General features: G+C 47.8%; 1 protein-coding gene across 1 annotated transcript in view; it reads right to left on the bottom strand.

Annotated features, from left to right (window-relative positions):
- Positions 1-2,715, bottom strand: part of LOC144486582 (uncharacterized) — a 34,353-nt gene extending 31,638 nt beyond the window's left edge. The window contains exon 1 of the mRNA XM_078204637.1: positions 765-2,715. Coding sequence (XP_078060763.1) covers positions 765-2,552 — 1,788 coding nt within the window. The 5' untranslated portion in view covers positions 2,553-2,715. The remainder of the gene's footprint in view (positions 1-764) is intronic.
- Positions 2,716-15,428: the final 12,713 nt, after the last annotated feature.

Genomic DNA, 15,428 nt, shown 5'->3' with positions numbered 1-15,428 from the left:
AAGAAGCAACAATTTAAAAATGATGCATTGTAAACGGGGGGAAAAAAACAGAAGACCCATGGCAGGTGACTCGCTGGGGTCTCAGCACTGATCCTGCATTACCCCAATAATCACTGCCTGCCAGTTGGAAAAAGACCTGTTTACTCTTACTCTATTTACTGTCTGCCAACAAGTTTTCAATCTCAATACAATCGCCCCAATCCCATGTGCTTCAATTTTTATGAAGAAGTTGCTGTGTTGGTGGACGAGGGGAATCGGGTTCACATTCTCTATCTCAGGGCATAATCATCAACAACTTGTATTTACACAGAGTGTTGTGGGGCTGGAGGAGGTTACTGAGATACTGAGGAACTTTTTTAAATTAATTTTTACTGGATGTAGGCGTCACTTGCTGGGCCAGCATTTCTTGCCCATCTCTAACTGCCCTCCATTTCAGAAGGCATTTGAGAGTCAACCACATTGCTGTGGGTCTGGAGTCACATGTAGGCCAGACAGCAGGTTTCCTTCCCGAAAGGACATGACTGAACCAGAGTGGTTTTGACAACGATCAACAATGGTTAAGGTTTGTCATTAGACTTTTAATTCGAGATTTTAATTGAATTCAAATTTCACCATTGCCTGTGGTGGGATTCGAACCTGGGTCCCCAGAGCCTTACCCTGAGTCCAGTGATAATTCCACTGTGCCGCTGCCTCCCCTATTGATCCAATTGTTATTGTTTATCTCAGGGCGCAGAAACAACAGAATCCAACTTTGCCGGTCACACATGAAGTCGTCTATGTTTCAGCAGGCTGTAATACTGATTAAATCCCTTCCCACACATGGAGCAGTTGAAAGGTTTTGCCCCAGTGTGAACTCGCTGGTGTCTCTGCAGGCGGGATGGATCAGTGAATCCCTTCCCACACAGGGAGCAGGTGAACGGTTCTGTCGCAGTGTGAGCTCGCTGGTGTTTCAGCATATAGGATGAATCAGTGAATCCCTTCCCACACACAGAGCAGGTGAACGGCTTCTCCCCGGTGTGAATGCGTTGGTGTTTCAGCAGGCCAGATGACTGAGCGAATCCCTTTCCACACACAGAGCACAGGAACGGCCTCTCCCCGGTGTGAACACGCTGGTGTCTCTGCAGGTTCGATACCTGAGTGTATCCCTTCCCACACACAGAGCAGGTGAACGGCTTCTCCCCAGTGTGAACTCGCTGGTGTCTCTGCAGGTGGGATGGATCAGTGAATCCCTTCCCACACTGAGAGCAGGTGAACGGTTCTGTCGCAGTGTGAACTCGCTGGTGTCTCTGCAGGCTGGATACCTGAGTGTATCCCTTCCCACACACAGAGCAGGTGAACGGCTTCTCCCCGGTGTGAACTCGCTGGTGTGTCTGCAGGCGGGATGAACCAATGAATCCCTTCCCACACACAGAGCAGGTGAACGGCCTGTCCCCTGTGTGAATGTATTGGTGTCTCAGCAGGTCAGATGACTGAGTGAATCTCTTGCCACAAATGGAGCAAGAGAATGGCTTCTCCCCGGTGTGAACAGGCCGATGTTTCAGCAGGTGTTGTAAAGAAGCAAATGCTTTCCCGCACACAGGGCAAACGTAAGGCCTCTCCCCTGTGTGAACACGCTCGTGTATCACAAGCTGGGATGAATGAGGAAACATCTTCCCACACACGGAGCAGAGGAATGGCCTCTCCCCAGTGTGAACTCGCCGGTGCCTCAGAAGATAGTAAGACCGAGTGAATTCCTTCCCACACACCGAGCAGGTGAACAGCTTCTCCCCAGTGTGAACTCGCTGGTGTGTCAGCTGGTCAGTTGATTGAACTTCTTCCTTTCTACACATTGAGGAGGTGAATGGTTTCCCTCCAGTGTGAATACTCTTGTGTGTCAAAAGGTGTGAAAATCGAGTGAATCTCTTCCCACAGAGGGAGCAGAGGAAAGGCCTCTCCCCAGTGTGAACTCGCTTGTGTGTCAGAAGATGAGATGAATGAGCGAATCTCTTCCCACAAACAGAACAGGGGTACGGCCTCTCCCCGGTGTGAGTGTCCTGGTGTCTCAGCAGACTAATCCTTCTTTTGAAGGTCTTCTCACATTTAAAGCATTTAAAATGTCTCTTCTGAGAATGAACCAGTTGGTGAACGGTGCAGTGGGAGGACTGAGTGAATCTCTTCCCACACTGGGAGCAGCTGAATGGCCTGTCCTTGGTATGAACTGGTTGATGCTCAGTGAGATGCACTGAGTTGCTGAACGACTCCCCGCAGTGGGAGCAGCTGAACGGTCTCTCGTGTGTGTGAAGGAGCTGGTGCTCTGCAAGGCGGGAGGACTGGCTGAACCTCTTCCCGCAGTGGGAGCAGCTGAACGGTCTCTCGTCAGTGTGAAGGAGCTGGTGTTGGGCCTGTTCCTCAGAGGTTTCAATGCTTTCCCCAGAGTCAGAGCTTTGAAGAGGCTTCTGAATAATGTGATCGAGTTGGTGAGCCAGCAGGTTGGACGAACACATGAATTTCTTCCCACACACGGAGCAGGTGAATGAACTCTCACTATTGCGAGCTCGCTGTCGTGTCAGCATGTTTTCCAGCTGTATCAATCCCTTCCCACAGGAGGGGCAAGGAAACAGATTCTCACCAGTTTCCAACTGAGATGGTCAATTAAATCCCTTCAGATGCACAAATTTTCAGATCCCGATGAACCGATTGACTCTGTCTGACGTGAGATTCGATCATCCAGACTGCAGATCCTTCTCTTCAATTTCCTGTGAAATAAGTTTACAAAGAATTACATGGATGGCACAGTGGTTAGTACTCCTGCCTCTCAGCACCAGGGACATGGGTTCGATTGTAGCCTTGGTTACCTGTCTGTATGGAGTTTGCGCATTCTCCTTGTGTCTGTGTGGGTTTCCTCCGGGTGCTCCAGTTCCCTCCCACTCTCCAAAGATGTTCAGGTTAGGTGGTTGCCCCTTTCTGTCCCAAGATGTATAGGTTCGGGAGATTAGCGGGGTAAATATGTGGGGTTACGGGAATAGCCTGGGTGGGGTGGTCTGAAAGGCCTCCTTCTGCACTGTAGGGATTCTATGAATACATGAGATACACAATACACAAACAGGCCAGTCTATTTTTTAAATTCATTTTTAACGGGGTGTGGGCGTCACCGACTGGGACAGCATTTATTGCCCATCCCCAACTGCCCTCCATTTCACAGGGCATTTGAGAGTCAACCACATTGCTGTGGTTACATGTAGGCCAGACCAGTTAAGGCCAGCAGATTTCCATCCTTAAAGGACATCAGTGAACCAGATGGGTTTTTACGACAATCAACAATGGTTTCATGGTCATCATCAGACTTTTAATTGAATTTAAATTTCACCATCTGCTGTGGTGGGATTCGAACCTAGGTCCCCAGAACATTATCCTGGGTCTCTGGGTTGCTAGTCCAGTGATAGTTCCACTGTGCCACTGCCTCCGCCGCCACCCTCCCATCCCTGCCCTGATCTGTACTGGAATTTCTAATCCACACAAATCTCCTCTCATTCTGCTCACCTTAACTCAGCTTTTCAGCTCAACTTTTTAATTCTTTTTCTCTCATGTTCTCATCTGGTTTCCTTTTTAAAGCATCTAAAGTATTTGTCTCAACCACTTCCAGTCGCAGTGAGTTCCATATTCTAACAAGAAATAAATATCTCCTCCTGTTTGATTTATTCGTCTCTGTTGTCTGTTCATGGTTCCCAGTATTGGAAACACCAACAAGTGGAAACATTCCATTCACATCCTCCGACTTATCCCATTCAGAAAGCCCATATCAGAAGAGACAACATTTTTCTCTTGGTTTGAGCTTGATGTGTGTAAATCCTCCCCTTCTAACCCCCTGTTTAAGAAAAAGTATCCAAAATCCATCACGATAGAAAATCGCAATATTGTCTCAGGTACAAGTGAATCAGAAAACTGTGATTTATTGTGAGGGGAATTGAGTAAAAGCAAGGAAATTATGTTTCAGTTGCACAGGGCATTGGTTAGACATATCTGGAGCAGTGTGTACATTATTGGTTTCCTTATTTCAGGAAAAATATGAGTGCATATTATTCCTTAACTGCTTTACGAGAAGCAGTTCATAGAAGGTTTAGTAGACTAATACCTGGAAATGGGTGGATTGTCTGATGAGGAGCAGTGAGACAGTCTCTGCTTGAGTTTAGCTTCTGCTCGACTTCAAAAGAGTAAGAGGCAACTTAATTTAAACCTTCAAGATTCTGAAAACTCTTGACAGGTTGGATATGGAGAGAAAGGTAAAAGCAAATTACTGCGGATGCTGGAATCTGAAACCAAAAGAGAAAATGCTGGAAAATCTCAGGAGGTCTGGCAGCATCTGTGAGGAGAGAAAAGAGTTGAAGCTTCGAGTCCAGATGACCTTTTGTCAAAGCATAAAAAAGGCATAGAAAGTGGGAGATGTTTACACTGTGAGGGGATGAAAGATGGGTCCAAGCCACAGGAACCAGGGGAAAGGATGCTAATGGCAGTCTATAGAGAGAATAGAAAGTGTGAATGGCCAAACAGCAGAGAAGCTGAAGAAGTTGTGATGGATGAAGATGTGGGGGAGGGGAGGGTGGATTGGAGGGAGAAAAAAGGGGAAAGGCGAAGCAAAGGGGGAGAAAAGGTGCTGCCTGACCTGCTGAGATTTTCCAGCATTTTCTGTTTTGGATCTGGAGAGGATGTTTACTCTCAGGGGAGAATCTAGGGAGTCGCTGTTTTAAAAAACAGCATTGCCCATTGAAAACAGAGATGAGATGTTTTTCTTTCAGAGGGTCATGAATCTTTGGATTCACGTTCTTCAAAAGTGGAAGTAGAGCCTGATTTCAATGAGATAAATCTCTTGGGGCGACAGGGATCAGGGTATTTAATTTGATAATCAGCCATGACAATAATGAATGGCGGCGCACGCTCAAAGGGCCGAACGGCCGACTCCCAGCTTCTATTTTCTGTGTATGTTTCTATGTAAGAAGTCTCACCAGGTTTACTTGGTAGCAAATACAAAATAAACCTGTTGGACTTTAACCTGGTGTTGTGAGACTTCTTACTGTGCTTACCCCAGTCCAACGCCGGCATCTCCACATCATGTTTCTATGTAAACATGAGGAGCCCGGGGCTGAAGTGTAACCAAAAGCTGTGTAACCGCTTTAGGTAACTATACAGGATTTTCAACTCTCACACTGAATCTGTACATGGCCCATGGACTCATCAAGGCTGCAAACAGCAGCTGCAGCCTGGGTGGGTGAAGCTGTTTCGAAACCTGTTGCTCATTGTGCTAATGGACCGGGAGCTAGGACCTGGAGGGGAAGCAGAAACATGAAGCCCCGCCCACTCGCTGTTGCGTCACCAAGACACCGCGCATGCGCTCTCCTCCCTGCTGAATCAAGATGGCGGCCGTTAACCTGAGCCTCGTCTCGGGAAAAAGACCGGAAGCTGCAAACACAGACCGACGGGCTCATTTTCGAGATTTGAGGCCTTGACCAGGTATTTAGAAACCCTCTACGTCCATCCGCCGGTTCCATTACTCCCTCTATGTTTCCGCATCCTTACCGGCTGCTGATGAGACAGAGGAGCTTCGCTCCGATTGCGATCACCCACACTGTGCGTGCGGCAAACGCCGTTGCTTACTGCGCATGCTCCAGACTGTAACATTACTGCGCATGCAAACTACTTCCTGTGCGTTGTATGGGGACGCCTCAGCCCCGCCCCTCATTCACTCCGATTGGTTAGAGGACCAGCCGCTCCTGCTCGGTCCTCCAGCCCCGCCCCTCATTCACTCCGATTGTTGGAGGACCAGCCGCTCCTGCTCGGTCCTCCAGCCCCGCCCCTTCCTATTGGTCCGGAGCTGCCGTCAATCACACCCCGGGCATTGTGATGTGGAGCATGCGCAGTGTCATTGCTGTCCTTGGCGCTTGTTTGTCCCGGAGAAGCGGAGTCAGCGTTAGGCGGTGGCTGGGAGGATTTGGAAACACTTTGTGGATCCGCAAACCCTTCAGAATCATTGTCAGCTCCCTGGTTTGCAGCTGCGGGGCTTCTCCCTCCCTCCCGGGAACAGGCCTCGGCAAGTTTAATGCTCCATGACTGTGTTTTTAATGAATGCTCTATAAACTAGAAATGTAGATTTGAATTTCGATCGTATTCTGAATTGCGATGTTTTTTTTCTAAATTGACTTACAGGATATTAGACAAGGAGAAATCAGACAGAAATCTCCAACATCACATCTAGATCTGACCGAGTGACTCGATTTCTTGGGACCTAAATATCATCGACCTTTGAATCTAGCAGGAGAAATTTTTGTTTGGCCTATTGGGTTCAAAAGATTGTAAACATTGCTGTGACTAGAAATGCATTGAGACACACACACCCGAGTGAGAGTGTTCCAGTGCACTGAGTGTGGAAAGAGCTTTAACCAGTAACACAGCCTGAAAATGCATCGCAGCATTCACAGCGGGGAGAGACTGTACCCATGTTCTGTGTGAGATTTAACTGATTGTTTAACCTGGAGAGTCACAAGGACACCCGCACCATGGAGAAACCGTGCAAATGTGGGGACTGTGGGAAGAGATTCGGGTTCCCATCTGAGCTGGAAATTCATAAACGCAGTCACACTGGGGAGAGGCCGTTCACCTGCTCTGTGTGTGGGAAGGGATTCACTCAGTTTTCCAGCCTGCAGAAACACAATCTCACTCACACCAATGAGAGACCATTTAAATGCTGTGACTGTGGGAGTGGTTTTAAAAGCTCTCAGTATCTGATGTCCCACCAGCGCATTCACACTGAGGAGAGACCGTTCAGCTGCTCTCACTGCTCAAAGACATTTAGAACGTCATCCAACCTGCAGATACACCAGCGAGTTCACACTGGGGAGAGACCATTCACCTGCTCTGTGTGTGGGAAGGGATTCATTCAGTCATCCAGCCTGCAGAAACACAAAGCCACTCACACCAATGAGAGACCATTTAAATGCTCTGACTGTGGGAGCAGATTCAAAAGCTCTCAGGTACTTAGGGACCACCAGCGCATTCACACTGAGGAGAGACCGTTCAGCTGCTCTCACTGCACAAAGAGGTTTAGAACATCATCCAACCTGCAGACACACCAGCGAGTTCACACCGGGGAAAGGCCGTTCACCTGCTCTGTGTGTGGGAAGGGATTCACAACTTCATCCAGCTTGCAGAAACACAAAGCCACTCACACCAATGAGAGACCATTTAAATGCTCTGACTGTGGGAGTGGCTTCAAAGACTCTCAGGATCTGATGTCCCACCAGCGCACTCACACTGAGGATAGACCGTTCAGCTGCTCTCACTGCACAAAGAGGTTTAGAACATCATCCAACCTGCGAGTGCACCGGCGAGTTCACACTGGGGAGAGACCGTTCACCTGCTCGGTGTGTGGGAAGGGATTCACTACTTCATCCCACCTGCGCAGACACAAAGTCACTCACACTAATGAGAGACCGTTTCAATGCTCTGACTGTGGGAGCGGATTCAAAAGCTCTCAGGACCTGGTGTCCCACCAGCGCATTCACACTGAGGAGAGACCGTTCAGCTGCTCTCACTGCACAAAGAGATTTAAAACGTCATCCAGCCTGTGGGAACATCAGCGAGTTCACACTGGGGAAAGACCGTTCACCTGCTCTGTGTGTGGGAAGGGATTCACTCAGTCAACCAGCCTGCTGAGACACAAAGACACTCACTCCAAGGAGAGACCCTTTAAATGCTCTGCCCGAGAAGCCGGCTTCAAAAGCTCTCAGGAACTGATGATCCCCGAGCACATTCACACCGGGGAGAGGCCGTTCAGCTGCTCTCACTGTTCAAGGAGGTTTAGAATATCATCAACACTGCTGAAACACCAGTGAGTTCACACCGGGGAGAAACCATTCACCTGCTCGGTGTGTGCGAAAGGATTTACTCAGTTATCCAGCCTGCCCAGGCACAACATCATCACACCCAGGAGAGACCCTTTAAATGTGGGCGTGGCTTCAAAAGCTCTCGGGAACTAATGTCCCACCAGTGAGTTCACACCAGGCAGAGGCTGGTCACCTGCTCTGACTGGGAAGGGATTCACTCAGTCAGCAAACTTGGTGAAACACCAGTGAGTTCACAAGTGATTACAGTTCTGGGATTATTCTTGTGAATCTTTCTTGCCCCTTCTCCAGTGCCTCTATTTCCTTTTTCTAAATGGAGATCACAAATAGTACGTAGAACAGTACAGCTCAGGAACAGACCCTTCAGCCCACCATGTTGTGTCGAACATGATGCCAAATTAAACTATTCCTTTCTGCCTGCCCTTGGTCCATATTCCTCTATTCCTTGCATATTCATGTGCTTATTTAAAACCCCCTTAAACGCCCCTATCGTATCTGCCTCCACCACCACTCCTAGCAGCGTGTTCCAGACACCTACCACTCTCTGTGTAAAACAACCTACCTCTCACATCTCCTTTGAACTTTCCCCGTTTCACCTTAAGTGCATGCTCCCTGGTATTCGACATATCAACTCTGAGGGAAAAGATTCTATGTCTCTCATTTTATAGACTGCTATCAGATCTCCCCTCACCCTCCACCGCTATCGAGAAAACAACCCTCGTTTGTCAGTCGCTCACACCCTCCAGTCCAGGCAGCATCCTGGGAAACCTCTTCTGCACCCTCATCAAAACCTCTCCATCCTTTCTGTAATGTGGTGACCAGAATTGAACACAATATTCTAAGCGCGGCCCAAACAAACTTTTATAAAGCTGCAACATGACATGCTGACTCTTGTACTCAATAAAGGCAAGCATGCCATATGCCTTCTTTACCGATAAATATTTGTGTGGCTAATTTCAGGAAGCTATGGACTTGAACCCCAACATCCCTCTGTACATTAACTGTATACTTATCCTTAATATTTGATCTCCCAAAGTGCAGCACCTCACACTTGCCCGGATTAAAATCCATCTGCCATTTCTCCGCTCATATCTGCAGCTGATCCACATCCCACTGTATCCTTTGACAACCTTCTACACTATCTACAACTCCATCTAGTTTTGTGACGTCTGCAAGCTTACTCACCCACCCATCCACGTTTTCATCCAAGTCATTTCTATATATCACAAATAGCGCAGGTCCCAGTACGGATCCCTGCTAGTCTGACTTAACTGTCCCTCTGAAATGGCCGAGCAAGTCACTCCGTTCAAGGGCAATTAGGAGCTGAGCAACGTGTGCTGGGGCTTTGCCAGCAGTGTCCACATCCCAGGAAAGAATAAAGAATATTCTTTAGTCATGGACCTCCAGTCTGAAAAACACCCTCCACCACTACTCTCTGACTTCTATGGGCAAGTCAATTCTGAATCCAAGCGGCCAAGTCACCGTGAATCCCATGCATCTTAATCTTCTGGATGCGCCGACCATGAGGGACCTTGTTGAAAGCCTTACTAAAATCCATGTTCACAACATCCACTGCTCTACCCTCATCGATCACCTTCGTCACCTCCTCGATAAAATCGATCCAGTCAGTAAGATGTTGACGGTGCTCCCACTGCAGTCCTGTGATGAAAATATAGACTGGTTGGTGAAATGTAGATAACAGGTAGAATTGATATCTAATGAGGACTTTATACTTTAGAATTGAATACAGGGCTCATTGTTACTAACGGGGAAAGAAGGGTTAAAACCCTTACCCAGAACCCTTTTCACACACACGTGGACATCTCTGAATCTGACACACACCAAATGGAACGTTACACAAGGGACTGGAATTCACTGGAATTTCTTAACAACCTTTCAATAGAAATGTCCTGGTACCGACTGTGACAAAGGACACAACAGACAGCAAGAACCAGGAGGAACCTTTAACCCAGAGAATGTTAATAACCTTGTTCAGGACACCGGTGCCAGGCACAGGAGGATCCCAGGAAAAACGGAACATTTAATTTCTGTCTGTTTCACAATTCTAAATGTCTGATTCTTTAACATAGGAATGTTTAAAAACAGCATTGTGATATTCTGAGGTCAACTGTGTCTGGGAAAGGGGCACACTGATGTGTTTTTATTTTAAACAGGAGGATCCATTGAAAAGCAGCTCTGGACGGTACGAACACCTCCTGACCTACTTTCAATTCATTTCAAATCACCCATCACTTTCCGTGGAATATTCTTTATTCTTTCCTGGGATGTGGACACTGCTGGCAAAGCCCCAGCACACGTTGCTCATCTCCTAATTGCCCTTGAATGGAGTGACTTGCTCGGCCATTTCAGAGGGACAGTTAAGAGTCACCCACATCGCTGTGTGGGTCTGGATTCACATGTAGGCCAGACCGGGTAAGGATGGCAGATTTCCCTCCCTAATAGGGAGCATTAATAGGGTGAACTGGACAGGTTTTTACAACAATCAATGATAGTCTCGTAACGGTGACCATGAAACTAACTTTATATAATTCCAGATTGATTCACTGAATTCAAATCCTACCAGCCGACTGTCCCCAGATCCTTTGCTGGGTCTCTGCATTACTCGGCCAGAGACATTCCCACTATCCCACCACCTTCCCCTGAATGGAATATTTCACACAACCCTTAGTTAAACGGGAAGGAGAAACGAGAGAGGTTTTGACCTTTCACAGAAATCAGGCAGTCTGCAGTTAGCCTGGAAGCCATCAGCTGTGGGACCAGGAGCTGTGAACCAGCTGTGGGATGAGGAGCTGTGAACCAGCTGTGGGACTAGAAGCCCAGAGGGCCATGAGGAACCAGGGCTGTTCCTAATGTTTAAATCCCTCCACAAGAAGGCAGTGAAGCTCAGGCTTGGTCTGAGGAGTCCACAGTTTTGAGATCTTAGAGGAAAGTTAGAAGGTTGTTTAGTGGGAAACTAATGGAAGGACCTCATAAAATCTTGGAGAATAGCTGGAACACGGAGAATTAAAAGTGAATTCTGGGGAGCTTTGACGCACCTTCCATATGTTCACAGGAACAGAAGTGAATGAACCTTCAAGATATCATGAAGTATTAGGGAAACCTAGGGGAAGAAGTTAAAATGTAGAACTGAGTTTATAACATAAGTCTTTCTAAACTACAGTGTTAAGTTTGTAGTGTTGATTTTTAATTTTCTTTTGTTTCATATATCCAATAAAGTTTGTTTTCGGTTAAATGCATAAAATCTTGTGGTATAATTCTTACAGTAAATTACCAGCTTTTTGAATTTCTCTTTAAACATTAACGGTCCCAACCAGGATCATAAAAATACACAGAAAATGTGTCAAACAAATCAAAGATCAAACAATATAATTTCCCTTACTTTGTATGGCTTTGCCAGCTCTGCCTTCAGTCCCTTTATTTTGGTTTAAAACACTGGTCTTAGACCCACACTTCTCCCCTTCAATTCTATCCTGTTGTCAGATATGGGTTTGGCTCCAATCTCAATTGTAACAGTCAAGTCAGTTACCCATTGGAATAAGTTGTGAAAGGAATCTGCAGCTCCTGACTAGTTACAGACCATTCCAGGTACAAGAATGTTGTCACAGAATTTATTAATTGTAATAAGTATAAAATCACAATATTTAAACACAGTGGATCAGTCCACTCACTCTGGAACACCAGCTCTCGGCTTCTGGTTGACTGTGGCTGTCGGCTGTTCTGTTGACCAAAGTCTATCTTCTTACTTCATGTTGTGTCGTGTTGCGCACCGAGCTCCGGAAAATTGTCACTCATTAACCCTCGCTCACAACTATCTCTGTGCGGTATTCGCTCATTCAGCTTTGTCACTCGTCTGCTGTGGTTCTGATTGGCCTCAGCAGCACATGATCAATCCCTGATTGATAAAATGGTGCATGATCAATGTTTGATTGGTCCCTGAAGGATATTGGTCATCTTGCTGATGTCACTTCCTATTAACTCATAGAATCCCTACAGTGCAGAAGGAGGCCATTTGGCCCATCGAGTCTGCTCTGACCACAATCCCACCCAGGACCTATCCCCGTAACCCCACTTATTTACCCAACTAATTCCCCTGACACTAAGAGGCAATTTAACACAGCCATTCAATCTAGCCTGCACATCTTTGGAGTGTGGGAGGAAACCGGAGCACCTGAAGAAAACCCACGCAGACACGGGGAGAATGTGCAAACTCCACACAGTTGCTCAAGGCCGGAATTGAACCCGGGTTCCTGGCACTGTGTGGCAGCAGTGCGAACCACTGTGTCACCGTGCTGCCCTGGTCACCTTGCTGACATCACTTCCCATTAATGATGCATATAGGTACTGCTGATATAGGTAGGAAGAGGGAAGGGGTCATGAAAAGAGAATATAGGGAGTTGGGTAGACAGCTGAGAAAGAGGAATGCAAAGGTAGTAATCTCGGGATTGCTGCCTGTGCCGCGGGAGAGTGAGAACAGGAATCGGTGGAGAATTAATGCGTGGCTGAGGGACTGGAGCAAGGGACAAGGATTTGGGTACTTGGATCATTGGGACCTCTTTAGGGGCAGGTGTGACCTGTTTAAAAAAGACGGGTGGCACTTGAATCCCAGGGGGACCAATATCCTGGCGGGAAGGGTGGCTAAGGCTACTGGTGAGACTTTAAACTAGAAAGGTTGGGGGGAGGGAATCGAAATGAGGGGACTGAGAGCGAGGAGGTTAGCTCGCAAATAGATAAGGAATGTAGACAGGGTAAGAGGGAGGTTAGACGAGTGAGGGAGAAGGGAAGTGCTCAGGCTGAAGGTCTGAGATGTGTCTATTTTAATGCCAGGAGTGTAGTGAATAAAGTGGATGAGCTTGGAGCGTGGATTGCTGCTTCGAATTGTGATGTGGTGGCCATTACGGAGACTTGGATGTCTCAGGGACAGGACTGGGTGCTTCAGGTGCCGGGTTTTAGATGTTTCAGGAAGGACAGGGAGGGAGGCAAGAGTGGCACTGTTGATCAGGGATAGTGTCACGGCTGTAGAGAAGGTGGACGCCGTGGAGGGACTGACTACGGAATCTCTGTGGGTGGAGGTTAGGAACAGGAAGGGGTCGGTAACTTTGCTGGGTGTTTTCTATAGGCCGCCCAATAGTAACAGAGATGTTGAGGAGCAGATGGGGAAACAGATCCTGGAGAGATGTAGGAATAACAGAGTTGTCGTGATGGGAGATTTTAATTTCCCAAACATAGATTGGAATATCCCTAGGGCTAGGGGTTTGGATGGAGAGGAGTTTGTTAGGTGTGTCCAGGAGAGTTTCCTGACACAGTATGTGGATAAGCCTACTAGAGGAGAGGCTGTTCTTGATCTGGTGCTGGCTAATGAACCTGGACAGGTGGAGGATCTCTCGGTGGGTGAGCATCTTGGGGATAGCGATCATAATTCTATCTCCTTCACGATAGCATTGGAAAGAGATAGGGTCAGGCAGGCTAGGAAAGTGTTTCTCTGGAGTAAAGGGAAATACAGTGTCATCAGGGAGGAAATTAGACGGGTAAATTGGAAGGAGGCATTCTTGGGGAAAAGTACCGAAGGAAAGTGGAGGATTTTCAAGGAATGTTTGTCTGGAGCTCTGCATGACAACGTTCCGATGAGACAGGGGGGTGTTGGTAGGGTACGGGAACCGTGGTGCACGAAGGTTGTGATGAACCTGGTGAATAAGAAAAGAGAGGCGTACAGAAGGTTCAGAGAGCTAGGAGGTGTTAAGGATTTAGAGGAGTATACGCGATGTAGGAAGGAGCTTAAGAAGGAAATTAGGAGAGCGAGAAGGGGTCATGAGAAGACCTTGGCGGGTAAGATTAAGGAGAATCCCAAGGCTTTCTACAAATATGTCAAGAGTAAAAGGATGAGATGTGAAGGCATAGGACCCTTAAAAGGTGAAGGGGGAAAAGTTTGTGCGGAACCGTTAGAAATGGCGGAGCTGCTTAATGAATACTTTACCTCGGTATTCACGGTGGAAAGGGATCTGGGTGGTTGTACTGCTGGATTGCGGAGGACAGAAAGGATCGAGCATGTGGACATAAAGAAAGAGGATGTGTTGGAACTATTGAATGGCATCAAGGTTGGTAAGTCGCCGGGACCGGATGGGATGTACCCCAGGTTACTGTGGGAGGCGAGGGAGGAGATTGCGGAGCCTTTGGCGATGATCTTTGCATCGTCGATGGAGACGGGAGAGGTTCCGGAGGATTGGAGGATTGCGGATGTGGTCCCTATATTCAAGAAAGGGAACAGGGACAGCCCGGGAAATTACCGACCGGTGAGTCTAACCTCAGTGGTTGGTAAGTTGATGGAGAGGATCCTGAGAGACAGGATTTATGATCATCTAGAGAAGTTTAGTATGATCAAAAGTAGTCAGCACGGCTTTGTCAGGGGCAGGTCGTGCCTTACGAGCCTGGTTGAGTTCTTTGAAAATGTGACCAAGCACATTGACGAAGGAAGAGCGGTGGATGTGGTCTATATGGACTTCAGCAAAGCGTTCGATAAGGTCCCCCATGCAAGACTTCTTGAGAAAGTGAGAGGGCATGGGATCCAAGGGGCTGTTGCCTTGTGGATCCAGAACTGGCTTGCCTGCAGAAGGCAGAGAGTGGCTGTGGAGGGGTCTTTCTCTGCATGGAGGTCAGTGACCAGTGGAGTGCCCCAGGGATCTGTTCTGGGACCCTTGCTGTTTGTCATTTTCATAAATGACCTGGATGAGGAAGTGGAGGGATGGGTTGGTAAGTTTGCTGACGACACCAAGGTAGGTGGTGTTGTGGATAGTTTGGAGGGATGTCAGAAGTTGCAGCGAGACATAGATAGAATGCAAGACTGGGCGGAGAAGTGGCAGATGGACTTCAACCCGGATAAGTGTGTAGTGATCCATTTTGGCAGATCCAATGGGATGGAGCAGCAGTATAAAATGAAGGGTACCATTCTTAGCAGTGTAGAGGATCAGAAGGACCTTGGGGTCCGGGTCCATAGGACTCTTAAATCGGCCTCGCAGGTGGAGGATGCGGTCAAGAAGGCGTATGGCGTACTAGCCTTCATTAATCGAGGGATTGAGTTTAGGAGTCGGGAGATAATGCTGCAGCTTTATAGGACCCTGGTTAGACCCCACTTGGAGTACTGCGCGCAGTTCTGGTCACCTCATTACAGGAAAGATGTTGAAGCCATTGAAAGGGTGCAGAGGAGATTTACAAGGATGTTGCCTGGATTGGGGGGCATGCCTTATGAGGATAGGTTGAGGGAGCTTGGTCTCTTCTCCCTGGAGAGACGAAGGATGAGAGGTGACCTGATAGAGGTTTACAAGATGTTGAGGGGTCTGGATAGGGTGGACTCTCAGAGGCTATTTCCAAGGGCTGAAATGGTTGCTACGAGAGGACACAGGTTTAAGGTGCTGGGGGGTAGGTACAGGGGGGATGTCAGGGGTAAGTTTTTCACTCAGAGGGTGGTGGGTGAGTGGAATCGGCTGACGTCGGTGGTGGTGGAGGCAAACTCGTTGGGGTCTTTTAAGAGACTTCTGGATGAGT

This window comes from Mustelus asterias, unplaced genomic scaffold, assembly GCF_964213995.1.
Source record: "Mustelus asterias unplaced genomic scaffold, sMusAst1.hap1.1 HAP1_SCAFFOLD_402, whole genome shotgun sequence".
Taxonomy (NCBI): domain Eukaryota; kingdom Metazoa; phylum Chordata; class Chondrichthyes; order Carcharhiniformes; family Triakidae; genus Mustelus; species Mustelus asterias.
The sequence above is the reverse complement of the archived record's forward strand: the minus strand, read 5'-3'. Positions and strand labels throughout refer to the sequence as shown.